The sequence below is a fragment of the Hirundo rustica genome, chromosome 8 (genome assembly GCF_015227805.2).
Source record: "Hirundo rustica isolate bHirRus1 chromosome 8, bHirRus1.pri.v3, whole genome shotgun sequence".
NCBI classification, from domain to species: Eukaryota; Metazoa; Chordata; class Aves; order Passeriformes; family Hirundinidae; genus Hirundo; species Hirundo rustica.
The window spans coordinates 23,708,447-23,730,689 of NC_053457.1; the positions used below are offsets into that span (position 1 = coordinate 23,708,447).

The following is a 22,243-nucleotide window of genomic DNA, read 5'->3' on the forward strand; positions in this document are numbered from 1 at the left end:
AAGAAGGGAGTGTTGGCCTTCTGCATTTTAGCCAGCATGTGATTTACCCTACAGAAAAATCCATTGAAGGTATCTGGGAGGGCCTTTCTTTTCTTTCTTTTTGAAAAGCAGAATTTGACACTGACATCAGTGCCAGTGGCAGCACAGCCCTCTTGGGGCCATGCAAGTCAAATGCCTCCTAGAATGACACTAATTTGAATTAACTATCAGCTTCTATACAGCTGTTAAACTCTGCACATGAGGCCTTCTGTAGATGTGAAGTTCACGCCAGGGTGAATTTGCAATGTAAAATGTGACTACACTGATAATGATTTTTTAGCACAGAGCTATAAATTTTAAAACAAACCCCTGAGTGACAATGCAAAAGGAAGGGGCAATATTGAGTATTTGAACCAGATGCCTTGATTCCAGTGGCAGAGAGTCAGTTCACAGGCACTTGAGAACAACAGCCATGAAAGACATGAAAACATGAAAGACAATAATTGAGAGGTGGCTTTCACAAAAAGATATTCTTGTTGATGAAAAAATGGGTCCTTTAACTATGTAGGATTATTTCTCCTGTATTTCTGTGGAAAAATAATCTCAACTTCTTTACTGAGCTATTTCTCACCAAAATCCTCATTAAAAGAAGAATCCCAGAGATTTCATGTTACTCCAGTTAACAACAGCACACCTAGCTCCAGTGGAGTTGAATTACCCTCCACCATTCAGCCTCTTAATTGAAATCTGTCATTCTAACAACCCCAGAGCACACTCACCAGTTTCACTATCATCTGCTATAGTTCTGAGGCTGACATAGGAAACATGGCATGGAAACACAAGGGCTCAATTTTAAATTGGCTAAAATAAAGTTTATTTTGCTGTTACAATATATAATCTTTTATCAACATGACTCACGAGGTGTTTACAAAATAATCTCATTTTCTGCTGCATTTTAAACACTACTTTCATACAAACTTTAAAGGTAAAATAGGAGTTTTAGCTAAAAAGGCTTTTTGTTACATTTTTAGAAGCATCATGAGAATTACTTCAAACAAAACTTGTTTTTCTTATGTACCACCTTCACAGACAAAACAATGTTTATTGTAAAGACCTGAGGGAGGATTCATGAAAGCTTTCTTTAGACAAAGGATGCCAGTCCTCTTGGACTGACAGTGAACAAATACATTTGAGCCCTTGCAGCCCCGGGGGTGCACTGGGAAGAGTGTGGCCAAGGGAAGTGATGCTGCCCCTCTACTCAGCCTGGTGAGGCCACATCTGGAGTGCTGTGTCCATTTCTGGGCTCGTCAGTACAAGAAAAACACAGACCTCCTGGAGAGGGTCCAGCAGAAGCCATAAGGGGCTGCTCTGCTCCTTAGGGACACTTAAATGTCCCTTGCTTCTCCTGGCAATGTCCCCCCCAGGCCTGACTGGCTGCCAAGGGCTTCCACGTCTGGGTGGAGCTTGGGGCTGCTCCTCAAGTGTCCCCAAGCTCCAGAACCCCTGTACAGCTCAATCAAACCTTAACCCCTGGATCTAGCTCAGCTGCTGCTGTTGCCTCACCAGATGACTGAAAAAAAGAAAGGAGGAGTGAAAGAAGGAAGAACTTCTTTACATTGAGGGTGGCAGAGCACTCCTCTCTGGAGACATTCCAAACCCACCTGGGCACATTCCTCTGTCACCTGCTCTGGGTGACCCTGCCTTGGCAGGGAGGTTGGACTGAATGATCTCCAGCCCTATGGTTCTGTAACTTAGGTGCTCTGAAATGCCTTACAAAGGAATCTCCTCCTTTTCCCTACACTGACTGTAGGGAGGGGAAGGAGCCTGGTGCCTAACGGAAGCTTTCATGAATGACCCAGTATGCAGCAGGACCATAAGACACAGAGCTCTCTGGTCCTTAATGCTGCACGAGACAACATGGAAATCTTAAACAGAAGAAAATTTGAAGTGTTATGCTTGTCACAAAATCTAGTATTTTAACATGTTAAAATTAAAGTCACCTAATGTCCTCTGTGAATCTGGTAGTAACAGCCAGGTTATTACATTACTCAACCCTGGCCTTCACTACAATGCACTAAAACACATTAGAAAGAGTGGAAAAAATGACCATTTTCACAGCTGCTGGAGAGGTATGTACTAAAGTGAATGGATTTATACTCCTGACAGTCAAGTCAGTTGTTAACTGATGGATTTTAAATCAGAGTGACAGTGATTATATACAGCAAGCAGGTAGAAAGAGGTGCTACTTCTTTTTTTTCATGCATAGTTTAACCAGCTTACAGCCAGCTCATCTCTATTCAGACTAGAGACGCATGATCCGCCATTTGGTATAAGCCAAACTACCAGCAAATATATTTCCAGTGCAAACAAAATTGTCTTTCTTCAAGAAAAACAACAAATTTAATGCTACTTCTCAAAAAAATAATGCTTATGCTGCATCATTTTCTAAATATTTTGGTCTACATTTCTGAAGTTTCCTTCCTCTCCCCAAATCACATCCAAAGACAGATGATCAGAGTATACTTTTTTTTAGGCTATTTCTTCCCCAAAACAAATTATACTGCTCAATGAAGATCATCCCTGAGAGCACTGTTCTAGCTAGATACTTAGACAGCAAGAGAAATCTCAGAGCTTAGAGGAAAAAAAGGCTGTTCACCCTGTGAAATCTTATGGTTTTACAAAGTAAAAAAAAAAAAATCAGCTACTTCGAGCATTTAATTTCCCTGAGCTGAGTGAAATTTGAAGACAGTAATTTGTAACATGAAGCATAGCAAGATCTACAGCTGTACTTACAGAAGCTGCAATTTTTTACAGTGGTAAAGTCAGACGTTACATTACAAGCACACAGCAGTTTGTGGTGGCTCCTTTCACTTGCTTCCTGCCACAGGAAATGCGATGGCTTCTTTGGTGAGAAACAGCACTGAAGAAGCTGCATTGACTTCAGATCCTTTTGCTTTCTGATATTCCAGGCACCTTTAAGTTAGTGGAGATACCACCAGGCCATAGTGCAGTACAAGCAGACCATCCTAGAGAGAAAAGAAAGAAGGTGTCTCATTGTAGCACTTTCCCTTGTCCACGAGGCACTTCTGTCACCACCTGGTACAACAACTGCTGCATGGCAGAACCCCAGGCACCATCTCACCATTTTATACCACGTCCCTTCCGTGTGGAGAATGCAAGTTTTGACGTATCAAGGCAAATACCTGTATTCCTCTCTCCTCTTTCACATGGAAAAGGGTGTTAAAAATAAAGTAAAATCTGGTACTGCTTTTATATTAACTTATAATGGCATCATCATCATCCAATAGGCTCTTGTTTACAAGTTGTGCTGATTTCCACATGACATTGTGGAGCAGGAAAAAAAAAAAGTAATCTATTAAGTAGTTCTAGAAGGTGCTGCCAAAAGTTGTAGCACAGGAGTCCAGGCTACCACTATATACATTCATTAAGTAACAAATACATTGGATTAAAAAACCTCCAAATGGCAAACTATTCATTTATTAATTCATGTTTCTCCTCTTGAAAGAATGCTCAAAATAAAAATCCCTTTCATCTGTGAAACAGCACACTTCTAACCCATTAGTCTTACTCATGTCACTTAATTCACAGGCAGCTGCTGAAAGGCCCAGCACTTAGTCCAGGCTTCCACCACAGACCCCCTGGGAATCTGACATTGCATTACACCTATTTATATGGACAGACTTTAGAAAAAGTTCTCTTTTGAAGAGAGAACTACATTAGTACCAACTAACGTTAGAATTTTTACTGTATTTTGCTTCAGATGTTTTTATCTGTTAATACACAGGATGCAAGATAATGTATCAGTATCAACTCACACTAGCTTTTCCTCGTTTTCTCACCCTGTTAATAACCAGGAATCCATTGCTAACTCCTGAAAGGATAGAGGAGGAGACAGGAGCTTTAACTCACTAGGTGATTAGCATAAATTGGGATAGCAGCATTGCAAAGTAGAACAGCTTCTAAGAGGTTACTCAGGGATCTCTTGGCACATAAAAATGTTGTTATACCTTCCCAAAGGTACTTATTCCTTGTGCCCACTAGTTCCTTCAAAAAAGAAAATAAAGACACATTCAAAACTTTATTTTTGGAGAAAAATTGTGGTCAAAACCAGTTTTTGCTCTATTTTCCAGTTTCTTAAAGGGAATAAATATTTATACTAGAAGAAAATGCTACAATGTATTCTTTGATGAATAATTTTGAAATGGTACATTTGGCCGTTGGACATTTAAAGGAAATAGCCCTGTTAACCTCAAGGTGAAATCCACTGCAATTCCTTCTCTACAAAGAGAAGCTGAGTTACCCCAGTACTGGCACTTCTTACTCTGTAATTATTCACTTGTAGAGTACTACACATTTCTATCTATGTTCAGCTGCTTTCTCTAGATACTGTTATTAAAAGGAAATCCAAACAGAGAATGAGCTCTCACTGCCCATTTCAAATCTCAAGGCTAACTCAGGCAGAAAACAAAAGCAAAGCTCCCCAGTGTCCTTTGACACACATTTGTGACTCTGACCTAAAAAATTGTAACGGATCCCACCTGTCACACCCAACTATAAACTTTAGAGTGGAACTGACAGCCCAAAACATCAGAGCATACGCCCCTTTTGATGTTCCAAGAGCAGCAGCAACAAAAAGTGCCCCACTTTCCAAATTCAATAACCCCATAGCAAAGAGTAAAGCAGTTCCATAGGAAACATGCGCAAGAAGGTCACAGTAAATTAGAGCACAGCTCTTGCTGCCTAACTCAGGAGACCAAAAAACCAGCACAATAGCACTGGGTTACAAAAAGGTGAGAGCTACAAAGAGACCATTATAATCTGCCAAACCTCTGTGCCAAGGGCCAAGGACATCAAGGAAGCTACTCCTTTTAGCTTTTCCCATGTGTGAGCTCATTATATCCAGCAGTGATGCAGAACTCTGAGAAGGCCCAGTTTTAGACAAGTGAAAATAACCAGCAGCTTGGATCAGGTTGCATTTGTGCAGCAGAGAGGAGGAAGGTAATACAGGGAAGAAGTTACATTCCCATTTAGTTAATAATAAGCTTACTTTCTCAGCTACTTGATCAAATTCTTAATTACAGGCAGATCTCAATGCCTGGTAACAAAACTGAGCCTTTAAAGGTCTCCGTAAGTGTCTTTGATCACTCCTTGCAGTAAAGTCCACAAGTTTTACACTGTTTCAAAAAGAAAAAAAGCAAAGTTGTTTCTTATTATATAAACTCTATCAATGAGTTTTATGTTTTTGTCCTAAACAGAGCTAGAAATCCTACTTTCAGCTAGTTAGGAAGATTTAACTAACTACCCAGTTTCAGAAATGTCAAAACATCTTGACATCTACAAGATTAAACAAGATTTATTCCTGATTCTTTTTTAGCCTTCTATCAGCTACTCAGAAATGAAGATATTAATTGCTTACATTCAACCACTAAAATTAGTTGCCTATTTACTGCAATAAAACAAGCCAAACAGGTTACTATGGGGTCAGTGTCGAGTATTTATTTATCATCATATCACACTTGGTCCTCCCACACTTGATGGAAAGGCAGAAAAGTATCCAGAAGAGCTAAAATTCTGCTAGCTTGCACCTCCAGGAGACTTTCTTTTACTCAGACTCTCAGGCATCACTACACAGCGCTAGTCAGTAGGGGAAAAAAAAAAAAAAAAAAAAAAAAGAAATACAACACCCAAAATCTTCACAAGCAAATCTTAAGGACCATTCAGTGTCAGTAAAAGCCTGTAAAAACCCCACAGTGGTTACAGTTCAGAACAATAAATCACACACAACATATGTGATGCTGTACTGCAAATGCTACCAAAAAATGCATGTTAAAATTAATATAATTGCCAAAGAGAAACTTATCTGCATTTTAATAATCATTTTTCCCAGGAAAAAAATAACTGCTGACATGAATGAACTTGGAAGTGAAAAATGTGACTCAGAATAGAGCTATTTTTCTCCTCTAACAGTGGTTGTACTCGTCTAAATGAAAGAGCCCAATGTTTATTGCTTCAAATAACTTTCTGTTGCAGAAGTAGCTACTGAAGCTGTTTTCTTTGCATGAAGCATCTACAGCGAACCTCAGAAACCTGTAAATGACAACAGCAGTTTTGAACATTGTCTCAGCATCCCAGTGAGTTCTGATAGGGACAATTCAAGCTCCAGCACTGATTTGGAAAGGCTGGAAAGTTACAAAGGCACAAGATGCCCTTGGAGTTTAATGTAAAATTCATCAAATGTTCTTTTGTACTTGTAGTTTCACTGGCCAGGACAACTGTGCCCCTTATTGAATTTCAGATCCTGTGAGAAACAAACAACCCTCAACGTTTTAGACTTGACCTATCCATTGGGATTTTTTTTCATGGGTAATTGTCTAAAAATATTTTCCAATTTTTTTTTTTTTTTAAATCCTAGAAATGGATACTCTTGATTTCTAAAAAAAAAAAATAAATTATAATGTTAGACTAAAGAACATGAAAATATCATAATTATTTCAATATCAAAAAAGAAGCAACATTCCTAACTATCTGGCATCCTTAAAGATCTTCTGACAATATGAAGAGAAATTAAAGATGAACCTGGTCTTTCAAATTTCCTGTCGAGAGCTGTCACAGTACAGCTGGTCTGCATGTAACAGAAAGTGACTATGAAAGAACAAGACTTCACAATAAGCCAAGATGTTTCTTTTCTATTTGTTTGCCCAATAGAGAAGCCTTGAGAGAATTAACTGCTAGCATACAGATTTGGTAATAAATGAGATTTGAAACATCACTGGAGAATGCATCCCGGGACAACTGCTCTCTTCGTGGAGCTGCTGACTGGTGCTTTATCACTTAACATCAATCAGGCAGACCCAGTTCTGACAAAAAATGAAACTGCTGCAGTATTCCTTGAAGTGCTCCCCAAATAGCACTTCTCATACATGAAGTCTAAAACCGTACATGTGATTATACCCCTGGACTGAGAAATATATCATCCCCCTGCCATTTACTGAAGCTTTTAGTAGACGGCACTTCCATCACTTTGTTCTGATTGCTGAATTTACTCACCAGGACTCAATGTTAGAAACAAGTTTGTAACCAGTACCCACTTCCTCCCAGTTTCTATCCCCTGCTCCCCAAACTGGATTAGGTTACATTTGCATTTCTTCTTCAGGCTATTATAAAACAGCTAAGACATCAGCTGTGGCCTTCATTCCCTTCAACTGCAGAAACAGCACAAGCATCACAGATTTTAATGTCTGCCAACATTAACATGAGCCAAATGCCTCTGCCCTGACTCTGGGACCCCTCCTAGTGATTCAAATCAGGTACAAGTGATGCAAAGTCCAAGAGATCTCAAAACCAGCTTTTTACTTCCTGCCCCCAACACAGAAGCCTTCCTGTAGCATAAGAAAGCTCAGCAGGAATTTTAAATGTAAATGTTTGTGCATGTGTGTGCACAAACAAAGTGAGGAGAGATGATTTTGCTACTATTTTAGCCCATCTGCTAAGACTGCTTTCCAAATAAAATACCAATCTAATCATATTTCTTCCCACTGTATTAAATATTAACTTTTCAGACCTCCAAGTTCAGATTAAGATGCAATTTACCACATATCACAATTTTACATCTCTATCTTATGATGCACTTGGCAGAGTACTTCATTGTTTTTGCAGAACTTCTAAAATGGTGTGATCCTTTAAAGACGCTTTGAAAAGATCCGCAAAGAATTAAAAAAAATAAAAGCATTCTAATTTGCAAAGCCAGCAACACTAAAGACAGCAAGTTATCAACAAGGAATAGCTGACCATACACTCATGCTGTGACCAGAGCAAATACAATATGCATCAAGCACATTTACTGCATTCATTACCATCTATCTTTGGTTTGTGTTTTTATAAGCAAGTTTATTCTCCTGATCCAGTCACAAGGATAACCTTATTTGGGATTTGCCCTCTGATTTCCCACAGAGAAGCGATTGCCAGAGCGGAAAAACAAGGAATATTAATTGAAAGAATAGCTGGTACATTTTATCACTGGTAAGATGGCAACTTGTTTTGGGGAGAAATAAAAACAAAACCACGAAACAAAACCCCACAAAAAACCCCTCATATCCAGAATACCATGAGATCAAGCAGAATATGGTACACTGTCAACTCCACTTACAAGATAAAAATGATTTTGCATAAGCTGGAGCGATTTTTCTAAGTGACTTTAGACAAGTTGGTGCTACCTGAGGGTTTAAGAGAGGTCTTCTGTTTTGAAACAGAAAACCTGGAACAAAGCCACGTACCTGTACTGCACTCTCCCCTATGACCTGACGAATTTCCCTCAGTGTCTGGTAGTGCTCCAGCAGGTGATCACCACATATTATATCCACCTGTGGAGAAACACAAGCATGGTTAAGTCCAACTTGTCTTTGGAGTAGCAAAACAGTATCCAAGCCCTTTCAATTTTATTAGCAGAGTTCAATGCTAGCATGCTAGACACTAAGGCCATCTTTACCTCTGTTGTCCAAATGTATTCAGCATTCACAGCACTATTGCACTGCCCTAATGCCTTTCACGGCCCTGGCCTGGGCTCACTGCTGGTCAGAGAAGACAGTTTATTGTTTCACTCAGTTGGTGTGTCCACTGAAACAAGCTATTTAGTAATAGCTGTGATGAATCTAATGGGAATTTAGATCATGCATTAAAACGATCACACAAACATCTGGCATCATTCATCAGTTGCAAAAGCGGGAAGCCTGTTTGTGCCACCACCACCAAAAAAAGAGCAATTGCCCCCCCCATTCTTATCTTGAGGGTGAAAAAACATGATAATTCCACTTAATACTGTGGAAGATGCGCCTTAATAGAAAAGAGCATCTTGGTGCATGCCACTGTCAGCAATTACATCAGAGTCCTTCTTCAGCATGCACTCAGTCAGTATTCCTGGGGTGCAGCTGCAGGGCGTACTCAGCAGTTCCATGCATTGTCCTCTACTGCAGCTGAACCATCAGTGGTGCCTGCAATTCCACAGGAGGCACTTTTGTTTAGTAACTGCCCATAAAACCAATAACTTTGTGGAAAGCAAACCTTATTCAGGTATTTTGAATTCCCTGCCTAGATTATTATGAAAAATAGATTTCTTTATAAAGTTACCATGGATTTACTGTGCATAATGTAAATCCAGTCTCTAATGTTCCAAATTAGAGCAGCTAACATAGAAGTGTTTTTCTCTCTCAACTGGAACTTGCTTACATTTTCCTTATGAGCGATTTCTAGATAAGGAAAAGAGCCTGCTCTCATCTGTGAATTGACAAGACCTCAAAACTGAAGATAAGAGCATTGACAATGAGCAGTCCCACAGGGACTGCAAGGGAAGTGCCTAAGCTCTGCCTCTGCAGCAGTCGGGCAGCACGCTGCAATATCATGACGTATTGTCTTGAACAGCCACTTTCCACCACAGGATGCACTCTGTGCTGCAGCTCTTCCACTCCCCCAGATTTGTCTTCTTCTGCAGGCTGTCCCACTACCTCTGTCTTGTTCTTCGTGGAAAGATTTAGTAAGATTTATGCTGGCAGACCATGTTGTTCTGAGACTTGGGAAGGCAAGAATTCTACTCCTCAGACTTTCAAAAAGGATTGATTTACTGCACCACCTGTATTGCATGAAAATGATGCAGAATACTTTCTTTGTGTTTGATTCTTAATGTGCAGAAGATGTAAACTGCTTAGTAGTACTTCTGCTTTCAGCTTCCAGGAGAAAGCCTGGAAGTAAAAATTTGTGTGGACATAACCGTAAATACTGATTAGCTATTGATCCTTATATACTTATATATTTAACATCAACACCTGATTTATTTAACACAGTACTTGAAAAATATATTCCTTTTCCTTTCGGAAAACTGTCTGCAGTTCTTTCTGCTATCTTCCAAGCATTCTTAACCTCTACAGTTATTACTACAGAAAGACAAACACGACTGCTTTGCTTTCCAGAGACACGAGTTTAATTACTTTTGCTTTATAAGCTTACTTCTACAATTTTTATAGCATAAGGCACTTAAAGCTCAGTGTTGCTACCAATGAAATGTAACATGTAAATGTTTTATATCTACAGAAATAGAAAATCTAATCTGTTTGACCAATATAGGATGCAAACAGACAGTCACAGCTGCTGACAATCTCCCAAAACAGAATTAGAATGCTTGTTTGAAAGTACATTGTTGTACCTGCTGCTCCAGTTTCAAATGGCAGTCATTAAAGAGGCAGTGTCTAATAATAAATTGAGAAAAGCTTTTCACATTTACTGCACTAGAGTTCTCTGAATACCAAATGCTTAATCTCCTAATTCTAGCACCAGAGCCTGAAATTCTGCCTGCTAATTGTTAAGACAGCATTCATTCTATAAGGACAAGAGAATAAAACATACAATAAAAAAAAAAAAAAAAAAAAAAACTCAGGTCAGTGTAAAAATAAATTGTGAAATGTGTCTCAGAGGAATCCTTGTGTCATACAGGAATTAATATGTTCCATTACAAAAGAGGTACCAGCACCACAAGTGCTATGAATTTACTAAAATTTCAAATGACTGGTAAAATTGAAGCCAACTAGTACTGATTGCCTGAGACAGCAGTAACTGTAGCTTGACATTTTGTTGAAAGGAAGCATGAAGGTGGATCTGCTTAGTACTCAGTCACTTCTGTTAAAATTCTTATTAAAGTAAGTTTTCCATTATGCCATTTCTTTTCTTTTGGTGGCATGTCTGCTATTAGAGCTATTTCTCTAAAAGCCACCATAACAGACAATTTTAAATTCATGCTCACTAAGTAAGACAGAGATAAAAATAGAAAAAGTTCATGCAAGGGACAACCTCACATAAGACTCATCCCAAGGGATAATTTGACCCAGAAACCAGTAGGCTTCAATCAATATTTTCCAAACCAACTCATATTACCCAGGGAAGGACAAGGAAAACACCAAGTTTTAGAGACTGACATGAGTATTTGGGCTAGTTATTCAAAAACCTGTCAAAATTTCCCATTTCTTTTAAGCTGCTGTTTACTTTCCAGAGGCCTTGTATGCTTTTATTCCAGGGTCTAAGACTGGCAAAAAGAAATTGCATCAACAACTACACCATGTATGAGCACAGAGTCCCTTCTCCCAGTCTCCCCCCAAGAGTGGAGCTCACACATTAAAGGAATGCACATCTGGTTATGGAACATTTCTGCTCCATCAGCTCATTCCATTAATGAATTCTGAGCAAGTCTTTCAGCAGTTTCTCTCACCCTTACAGAAGAAATAACAGGAAGGAATACTGCTGCTGCAGGAGGAGCTCAAAGGAAATCACATTCTAAAGAAAACTTCTGATGCCAAGGACAAGAATCTACTGGGTTCCAAACACCACAACCTGTATTTAGCTCCTATCAGATGTTACCTACTTAGCTATTACTGGCAATTCCAGTTTCTAAGAAATTATTCATTTGGGGAAGCTGTCAGGAAATGAGCCACTGCAGTCCTCAACACTTTCAAATTTCTAGAGCAAACTAAAAAAGCAGCAAAGAATCTTCTACATTCAAATCCTTTGCACATATGGTTTGTAACCTAGTTCTCTAAATTCTTCTGCTTGTGCTAATTCAGAATCAGGTTCTCCTTAATTTTGTTTTACAGTTTATTAGGCATCCAGGGAAGCTGAAGTAAGATAGGATTCATTGGACTTATTAATCTTCAATGACATGTCTGACATCTCTTTCACTTTCTGCATGTTTACCAACAAACCATCAGCTTCAGTTCTGTGTACTACCATAAAAAGGTAACAGCTCAGTATATACACTCCTTTAATCTTAGTCCCCATATGACAAAGAAAAAAATCACTCAGGCTAGAAAAAAATATAACCAGCTTCATTTCCTGAATCTCCAAATTTTTTAAAAAATGAGCCTGGATATCTTCAAGACAAGAGTCATGACTTAGGGCATAAAAATAACTACAGGTTTCTAATGACCAGAAAAATACTTGCTGGGGAAAAAAAAAAAAAAATATGGGAGCACATACTTTAAGATAAAAAAAAAAAGGCAGCCAAGGCATCTGTCTGTAGAAGAAAGAAGATTTATCATTTCCTCCAAACAGACAGGTTCTGCACAGAAGAGACCAAGGATTAGAACCAGCCAATGATTGTGCCTTACACCAAAATGGCAAACTAGATACTAGCAGAGATAGGAGTGACTGGTTCAGCATCAAGCAACATCTTGAGAAAGGAAGTCAATGAAATCATCAGCTTTTGAGCTGTAGTAACATTTACCCACTAACAGGGGATTGTACATGACTGGCAAACTCCAAGTAGAAAGTAACTAATGGGTGAAAAATTCTCATGTTCTTTTAACAGATGATCTCAAGATTATACAATCTGAAAGACACCCAACACACAGGCCCAGGTGGATTTTGAAAGATGGACACCTGCAGTTTCCAAGGCAGATGCTCAGTGTTCCTGAAAATTGAGATTCTAATGTACTATTTAAGAAAATCCAAACAAACAAAACATTTCCTTCCCCTAAAATAAACAACTAAATAATGCAAGAAATTTCTCCAGCTGCATTTTGAGAGTATTTTATTTGTTTAGAATATCAAGTCACCATCATGTAAAAGCTACAGACTCTGACTGAGAGGAAACCAGCAAGCAAAAACACATTAATTCCTCTGCAGGATGAATAATTTATATCTGATTTGCTTTGTCACCCTCGAAAAGGTAAGCAGCATGAATATTCATTACTGTGGCAAAAAGTCATGCTGTATTGTCCCACAGCTACTGCTGTAAGAAAACAACCCTAACTCCAAACCCAGCACTGAACTTCTACTATTTGCCAATTCACATCAGCATCAGTTTGATATTCCAGGAACTGAAAGCGTTAAGAATTATTTACACATTACAGAACTCTTGCATTTTCCCAACTGAATAGCTGCTGAAATACGCTGAAGAATTGGAAACTGGTTTTGACATGCAGTTCCTCTCAAGATGGTTGAGAAATATGAAGCTAAATTTTTTTTGTACCATATTCTGCTCCTTTGAATTCTTACTTGGAGGAAAGTCTCTGTATTTGCATTCATACCGTTCATCTCAACACATTCATCCATAGTATAATTCTTCCTTAGCCCTTGTTTGCCTTCAGATTTTACTAATTTTACTATTATTCAGCTTACACCTCTCTCTGCCTTTGCATGCTCCCACATTCCCACTTTCCTGTCTAGTTTTACCTTTGAAGCAGCAGAAACTCTTGGCTTGGAATTTCACTGGCTGAAATTTTACGTGGCACTTTGGAAATTCTATCCAATTAGTACAGAACTATAAAAATCTGAATAGGTTGCAAATGAGTTAGAAGAGCTGTTCCTTGCAAATCTCAACATGGCAAACAATTAATTTTTTAATCCTTACTGTATAAAAAACTCTAACATTACTTCTAGAAATCTAATGAACAATGGAAATGTCTGTCCAAAGCACAACTTGTGACTGCTACATCAAGTGATGTACCTGACAAGCAGGGTCTAGATCCATTTTTCTTCTGAGGAATTTCTCCACATGTCCAATTGTTGCTTCCCCGGAAACACGCACAAACTTCTTTTCCAAAGGCTGCACAGAATAAATAAAGATTTTAAGTTAAAGTTAAGTCAAAGGTTTTGGCACTAATCCCTCATAAACTCCAAACTCAAGCAAGAGCCCAGTAACAGGGAAACAGCTTACATTCTTGAACCCTTCTCTGATCTACCTGCAGGTTACCTCAGAGGGAACAGACTAAATACCTCTTAAGGCTCCAGATGCTCTTTAAACATTTAAAAAATAATAAGCAAATGATTATTTTAAATATGTTTTAAACAGCCCTGTGTTCTGTGTGGCCCAAAAACCTCAGGATAAACAAGGCAGAAAGAAGGGCAAATATGAGACAGAAAGGGTAGGAGGTGATACTGAACATGAAAAAAGATGATAAAAAAATACTGTGATATATGAGGATAAAAAGAAGAAAAAAAAAATGCTGGGTAGGTGTGATGTTGTATATACAACAATAGGTTTGAAATACACTGTAATACAAGATTGGTTATTACTATTCTGATGAAAGCTCCAGCTGCACTCAGTATAAGAAAACCAAACTAAGTTAAATATACTCAGGCAATAATTATTTCTGAAGTAAGCTGCAAAACAAAAATTTAATCACATTTGTACCTTAAAATTCCCTGTGCCTTCATTAGCTCTGAAAAAACAAAAGAGTAAATAGTCAACATTGCTAAGATTATCAGTTATTAATATCCTCAAGTTCTTAATTGTAACAGTGACCTATTGATTTATGAGTCTTGCATATCCAACTTATTTTCCCAACTCAGGCTCCTACTGTCATTAAATTGCTATACATAAAATAATATTGAACTGAATTTATATATCTTTTTCTCCTACCCTTTATTTTGCTGCTTCAATTTTCTTTGAATTTATGATGTTAAGGCTTGTCTACATAAAATATGAATAAAAACCAGTGCAGCCTAAAGTCACTTTTAAACACAACATAACACTAATTTTCATAGGAGTAGGCTGCAATATTGATGCTGCTTAAGCATCCATACTTCACGATCCTTGATATTTGGGACCGTAACAGGCAGTACCTAAGAAGTTACTGACAGAACACTAAGGGGCTCTCTGGGCAAGATGTTGGCCTTCCAGACTGTTCATATGACAAAATTAATGCTAATGCTATCTAGGAACTCAGGAAAGCAGCATGTGTTTCTTTGGAATGTGAAATACATACAAAGGTGGCAAATAACCAAATTTCCAGCTGGCTTCAGCCAAAGTTCACTGATTTGCACAGCCTGAGCCTGTGATCTACCACTGATCACCGATACTGCACATCTCCTTCCTGTAGTGCAATGTGTAAATTTCTCAGTTAAGGCCAATACACAACATTTCAGTATTCTCATATTGCATTAGCAAGTATGTACATATGAGAGAGGAAACTGCAGTATTTTCATTGCACTGGAGATGGCAAAAACCCACACATTTCTATAAATCATCTATCTGCTATAGCAAACAAATGTAACACTTGTGCAGACCACACATTAACATGGCTCTTCAAGTTACTGTGAGATTGAGTATCTCCATCTCTAAGTATGTACCAGGTATCAGACAGAGGAAAGTAAATCTGTCATGAACTAAGAAACAAACATAAAAATCTTTTCCACTACAGTTGTCATTTTCTTTGTTACAGTTCCACAACCACGGGTTACCACATTATAAACTGCAGAGACACAATGTATACGGTCAGACTTTCAAAGTAACAATTTCTTCCGGCTGGTCCAATCTATTCCAAGTTTTCTTTATCCAAAATGCTTCATTAATCTCTCATTGCCAAAATAATCTGTTTGATCTTGACTATATAAATTATCAAAGGTTAAAAAAGTTACTAGAATAAAATACAAAGTAGATGGTGTTAAGCCATCATCTTTTTTGTTAGAAACATTCTGTGCTTCCCTCCATATAAATAAAACCACAGTGGACAGCTCCACGTGGTAGAGATGGTATTGGCACAGTATTACCTGCTTTGCTGCCAATGCTGGACATTTAAAATAAAACTACAAAAAAACCATATATAACAGATTCAAAAGTCATCTTGTTTCTCAGGCAGATACAAGTTTACAAGGTTTGAGGTCTAAATTGACTTCTGCAAGTCTGGCTTGAAGAAAATGAACACTGAAATTAGGGCAGGTACATGGATTCATGATGTTAAAAACTTTGTATTATTTGAAAGCCGTGCTTCTTTGAAAGGAGTGCTTCCTCCGAGCACATCCAGCATTAACGGTGCTGCCACCTACAGGGATCAGGCACTGGAATAGACAGGGATTTCTCTGTTCAGTTTACTGAGACTGCACAACTTTTTAAAAATAAAACACATCTACATTTTAAAACTATACTTCCCGAGAAGCTACTTTTATAGGAAGATACATCCTAAACATTTATTTATCTGCATCATTCACCTGTGCATAGCTGGCTGTCACTATTGCACTGTAAGTTAAAACTGGCTCCCCACTACATCTTGAGATGGAAGAAATGCACATTTAATGAAAACCAGGAGCCAGTTAATGGTCCATCACATGCTAGCAGCACCTTCATGTCAGTCAGCTGCTCCTCCATTTGCCCACAGCTCACCCAATAAACTCCAGAAGTATGGAAATGTCAAGTTCTGGTGGGATCCGGAACACTGAGCCCAGAACTTTTCGAGGTCTTCCTCTGCTCGGTGGAACGGGCTGTGGGACAGCTAAAATATTCAAGTAGCAAAAATGCAAAGATAACTTGAAATAAAAGCAGCATAAGATACTAACATGCACTGAGCAAAATAGAATAGCTCACCAGGTAAAAAAAAGCCCATGCAATTCATCCTCTTTTTTTATTACTAAATCAGCTCTTCCTACACTCTATGCTGTGTATCCAAATCACAATTTTAATAGCTTTCAGCACAGCACTCTCCAAAGAGCTCTGTTTTATAGGAAAACACAAAATAATTAGAATAATCCCCCCACTGTTTAGCAGACTTTGAAGCTCTCATTTTTACTCCTTTGTAATGTCTATTACTTATTAATGGCCAGAAAATAACATTAATGCACATTTTATATATATTTCCTGGTTGTAAGCAAAATATGTAGCTTAAAATAATTCAACCATGATCAGGGTTTAAGTGTTGTCATTTCATCTATTTTTTTGTAATCTGAGATCTGTGACAAGTTATAATTTCCAGATAATTAAGAATCTATAGAATTCTATTCTATAAGAATATTTCTAGTAGTACTTTCATCTTCAGTTGTGAACTAATATTTTAAAGAAAGCCCTTAAGAACAAATAATACGGTAAGTATTTCCTTAACAGTATTTCTTAAAGTGATTACAGCTCACCTGGTTTGGGCACTTCTAATCCTCTTTCTTTATAGAAGTCATGCATTTGTTTTTTCTCTCCTGAAAAAAACACACAGTACAGATTGAGATGTTTCAGATGCTGAGAATATCCATTCTCATTGACCAATTTTCAATGGTTAGAGCAGTAAAAACTTTCCAAGTTTCTACAGACTTTCAACATCACTAGTATTTAATGAGTCTGAGATACTTAAGAAATCCAGACTAAAATTTTGTTAGTAAAACCAGTGAGCAAATCAGAGAAACTGGCCATAAATAATTCTGAAATAACTGCAAGAACTAATATCCTTCTGGCTGTCACGCCTTATGACACGACATGGTATTTCATAACACGTTCACATAGAACACAGTACTTTTATACTATATTTAAACAGACACATTTTTTTATATATACTTTTTTTAACATATATGTTCATGGTATACAAAGCAATACCACCTATGGTCCATACTTATCCACTAGATTGTATATTTCACTCAACCCACCCAGGGGGCTCCCAAAGTTGAAGATAAATGAGATGAGACAGTAAACATATCTAAAATCAGACAAGTAAATACAGCAATGAGGAAAAAGTAAAAGCATTTGAAAGAATTGGTCGTGGCATTTTTTTTTCCTACTTAGCCAAGCAAACTTTTTAGACAGAATGATATGATATAGTTCTACTAAAGTAAGAGGAATGACTGCGAAATATCTGCATGTTTATCTGGATACAGTGACAGCTTTGTTTAATGAGACAAGGTCCACACCACTACCACAACAGCATTTAGCAGCCAGAAAGATGCCAGTTGTCACAGTTAATTCATTACAACTTATAACCAAACATCATAAAACTATTTTAAAGAGTCTGGAGTAGAAAAAGGCCTTGAATTACCCCATTTTCTGTTCTTTTCAATCTCTAGATAGTAAAATAATAAAGAAAGGAACTTACTTTCCTCCAGATTGACAACTAATTTATAGACTATATCTTGCAGTTGTCGGTCCAGTCTATGAAATAGGGAAGAAAAAAAAACAAAACAAAAGAAGAAAAGAAGAGTCTTTGGTGCAAGACAAAATGGTTTCAGTAACAAAGATGCCAAACACAACATTGAAATGAGATGTACAAGGAGTGACAGAGCAGCAACTTCACATCTCTCTAAATACTCATCCTGACAGCAGAGCTCCAACAGAAGCCATGTAAAGTTTAAAGCACCACCCTTCATGAACTGCCCAAGAAACTAAAACTCAGTTTTTTGAGTTAGTAAATATACCATGCCAAAAAGTCTTCATCTTAAATGGAAATCAAAGCAAATAGTTAAGTGTCTGTATCACCTGTAACACTGAGCAAATGCATAAAAATACCCAGGGCAGGGGTAACAAACCCTAGAACTGGATACAAACTAGATAAAAATAAAGAGAGTCTTTTTATCTTAATTATTGTGGTGAAACTCATACTAGTGAGGAACACGTTTCTTGTAACCATTCCTTTGTTTCAAATGCAAAAGCACAGCAACTCTGCAAAAACATTTAAAACCAAGTAGCAAATCTATAAAAATGGGACAAATTTATTACCTGATATTATAGAGGGGCTGCGTCTGATGTACAACAATATTGCACTTTGGACATCTGTTGCTATAGTAGAAGTGTCTCACAATGCAGCTTTTACAAACTGTAAAGAAAAGAAACCCCGTAGAAGTCATATGTCCATTACACAGCGCCATCTGTTCAGGGAAAAAGGGCAAATATACCCAGACTGCCCAGACAAAATTTGCCAGAGACAAAAAATGAAGTCAATGAACACTCCTAATCCAATGGATGCATGGGTGAAAGTTCAATGTGCATGCAGAATGTGAGTAGAGCTAAGGCAGAATATTGATTGCTGAAAAGCACCCTACAAACACTTTCAGCAGAAACAAAGGTGAGAAAATTTTGAAGGAATGCTACTCAGTAGAAATACCTAGAATGAATAACCTACTATCAAGTCAGCTTCCCATCAGCCTGAACAGATGAAACTTTTCCAGAACATTTACCAGGAAAGTTATAAGACACCACCACAGTTGCATTTGCAACATTATGCTGTCCTTACTAACAGTTGTGCCTCTTTGTAAATTGCAAACTGTGCTGAATATTTCCTGCTATAGAACAAACTAGTGAGCAGTGCTCCAAAAAACGGTAAAAAAAAAAAAAGGAAAGTTTTCCCTCTATGCAGTGTGAACATTTGGGAGATCTTGGATTCTTGGATTTGGGCATGAACATGGGTGTGGCGGAAAGAGTCAGCTGCACAGAAGGTGTTTTATTAGTTTGGAGAGAAAACAGTTCTGTTCGCACTGGGAAAACTGTTGGCACTAGGATTGAGGGGGAAAAAATAACTAAGCAAGCACATTGAAATCAATCATTTATTACCCACCATTCATCAGATTATGGACAAGCTGTCCCACAGGTGCAGACCACTGTTTCTGTATCTGAATCGGTACTCCCACACAGGCGCTTATGGGGTTTTGTGAATCTACAAGCTCACAACAACACCTTAGGAAACTTTCCAGTCTATTAAAAGCAGAGCCAATCAACTTTCTTTTCTTGAAATTCTTTTTTGAATTTCTTCCTAATATCTAATCTAATCCTGCTCTCTCAGCTATACACTCAAATTTCCAGAGCCTACTTAAAAAAAAATAATTAAGAAAATGTATGTAGTAGCTCTGCTTTTGACTTACTTGGGCTTTATCTTTTCCTACATCTTCTTCCTTCTTAATATGGAAAGCTGACTTCACGATTGATTGATTTAATAATTTTCTGATGCTTAAAATACCCACAAATATATCTCACTTAAGGAACAGAATAAATGCAACATACGTTCCCTTTGAACAGAGAATTATTTTCCTGAACTCAGAACATTTCAACAGCTGAATTGGTTTGAATTTGCAACTAAACCCTTAAATAGACAATACTGACAGGTACTTACAGGTGTGCAGACATTCTGTAATAGTTGTAGCATCGATAAAGTAACCTTTGCAGATGGAACACAGGATGTAGGGGGTCAACTCTGTGAGGTTTATCATACGCTGCAAATAAAAATTGGTACGAGTTTGAATACACAGGCTAAGACATGAAATTCCCTGACTGCTGCTTCCAAAATACCATAGCCTTAAAACCATGGGGAAAAAAATGGGATCAATATGTTACAGGAAGGGGTTTTCCTAACAGATCAGTTACTTCTCACACACAGCTCTTTCCTATATACTTTTACCTAGTCTTTAGCTTTTTGACAACAGTAATCCAATTTGATTCATGAATCACACCTAAAAAGAAAACTTTAAACAATCATTTGGGGAAAACTTATTTTGGATAAACTCTTTTAACAAAATATCACATAGCCAGGAAGCTTGAAGTGGATAGAGGTGGCAAACAACGTTATTATTTGAAAATGCTCAGCAATGTTCAGCGGGAGTCCCAAATCAAGATACAGAGAGCGTCTGTATGACAAGAGACAGTCATTTCTTGTTTGTGCACGCAGTTATGGACTACACAAATACACATGGAAGCAAAGGCTGAAATTTCACTGCTTTGAATTCTGATCATGAAGAACATTTACGAGGAATGCACACAAGTAGTTCCACAACAGCTTTCCTGGCTGAATAATATTATTTCAAAAAAGGACAAACTTCTTCAACAGTGACGATCTGAGATGCGTCTGAAAGGGGTTTACACATTAGATTCTTACGTTTCCTCTCGTCTCAAAGCCCGACTAAAGGGCTTTCTTTCCCTCAATAACACCATTCATTTCGCCCACGTGCCACCGTCTACCACCCTCTCAGCCACGCCGAGAGTTTATAAAGGTTTCACTTAAATGAGACAGATGAAGCGAACTCGGGTAATAATAAAACAAATATTAAAACAAATAACAAAACCAATAAAATAGTAAAAAACAATAAAAAGCCCATTACCACACGCGGGGCACGCCGGGAGCGGGGCCTGGCGTGCCCCTGGCACCCTCCCGCTCCCTTTACCTCCTGGTCGTCGTCCGAGTCCAGCTCCCCGTCATCCGTTCCGAACCGAGCCCTGGTGCCGCTTTCCATCTCCTCTTCCTCCACCTCCTCTTCTTCGTCGTCTTCGTCGTCGTCGTCCTCATCGCCGCTGGACTCCGAGCGACCCCGCTCGAACTCGAAGGGGAGAGAGCGCGACCCCGAGCAGCTAGGGGCCCCCTCCATGTCCCGGTCCTCATCGGCCGGGCCCAGGCCCTGTCCCGCGCCCGCTCCATCCCCGCCCGACAGCGCCGGGACCCCGGATCCGGAGTCTCCCTCCATGTCCACGGACCGGGGCTGGCACGGGTCCGTCCACGGCCCGGGGCGCGTGCGTGGGAACGCTGCGGGGCGCGCTGGGAAATGTAGTTCTAAAGAACGCACGGCTGCGCTACCGCGTGTGCGCCGAGCCGCAACCGGTTTAGAGTTTATATCCCCACAGCTGGGTGGGGTTTTTTTTTGTTTGTTTGTTTGGGTTTTTTTGTTGTTGTTGTTGGGGGTTTGTTTTGTTTTGTTTTGTTTCCTTATTTTTTTTCCCCCAAGCGGCTGGCCAAAGAACGCTTAATTTGTCCCGAAAGACTCTCAATCGCACAATACCAGTTTCATTCAAAATAAGGTTTTAATTCTGTAACATAATTAAATTGTTTGAGTGGCAAGGGACCTTAGATACTATCTAGTTCCAACCGCCTGCAATGGGCAGGGACACCTTCCACTAGAACAGGTTGTTGAAAGCCCCATCCAACCTGTCCCAAAACACTTCCAAGGCTGGGGCATCCACAGCTTCTCTGGGCAACCTGTGCTAGTGCCTCGCCACTCTCACAGTACAGAATTTCTTCCGGATATTTAATCTAAACCTGCTTTCTGTCAGCCATTCTCCGTTCTCCTGTCACTACATGCCCTTGTCCAAAGACCCTCTCCAGCTCTCCTGTAGCCCCTTCACTGGAAGGTGCTGTAAGGTCTCCCTGGTGTCTTTTTTTCTCCAGCAGAACATCTCCAGCTCTCAGCCTTTCGAGAAGTTATCACCAAATCTCGGTTTAACAGACACGATTGAAAGAAGCAGTATTAGAAATACCTGGACAACTCAGCGTTATTAACTGGGCGACCGGCCCGTCAGGGCACACAGGGCACACAGTCCCAAGGCCATCCTTGGTCTACTCCAGGGAGCTCCTTGAGCCCCGCAGCGCCCACACAACCCCTCGCCCCTCACGGCGCCGCGCTGCCACAAAGCGCTTCCGCCAGCGTCGCAAAACGAAGCCGCGCGCGCCTGCGGAGGCAGCGGCAGCAGTGCCCTTCCTTTGCCCTCACTGTCGCAAGGACTGCAGCGCCTGGCGGCGGCCGTGCGCCGCCGGCGAATGGA

At 39.2% G+C, this 22,243-nt stretch overlaps 1 protein-coding gene across 1 annotated transcript; it reads right to left on the reverse strand.

Moving 5' to 3' along the window:
* Nucleotides 1-829: 829 nt before the first annotated feature.
* Nucleotides 830-21,207, reverse strand: PCGF6 (polycomb group ring finger 6). The gene is made up of 10 exons (XM_040072047.2): nucleotides 20,875-21,207; nucleotides 19,830-19,929; nucleotides 18,443-18,539; nucleotides 17,823-17,878; nucleotides 16,879-16,938; nucleotides 16,139-16,247; nucleotides 14,171-14,198; nucleotides 13,484-13,582; nucleotides 8,274-8,360; nucleotides 830-3,005 (listed from the first exon to the last, which is right to left on the reverse strand). The coding sequence occupies exons 1-10, from the start codon at nucleotides 21,169-21,171 to the stop codon at nucleotides 2,955-2,957; spliced, it is 984 nt and encodes a 327-aa protein (XP_039927981.1). The 5' UTR covers nucleotides 21,172-21,207; the 3' UTR covers nucleotides 830-2,954.
* Nucleotides 21,208-22,243: the final 1,036 nt, after the last annotated feature.

What these genes read in the sequence shown, in the direction of transcription:
- PCGF6 (XM_040072047.2), bottom strand. Translation starts at nt 21,171, where the DNA reads ATGGAGGGAGACTCCGGATCCGGGGTCCCGGCGCTGTCGGGCGGGGAT. An exon ending in ATACTTCTGGAGTTTATTGG is followed by an intron (nt 14,199 to 16,138) that starts GTGAGCTGTGGG and finishes TTGTTTTTTCAG; the next exon opens with AGCTAATGAAGGCACAGGGA. An exon ending in AAGGCACAGGGAATTTTAAG is followed by an intron (nt 13,583 to 14,170) that starts GTACAAATGTGA and finishes TATTCTGTGCAG; the next exon opens with CCTTTGGAAAAGAAGTTTGT.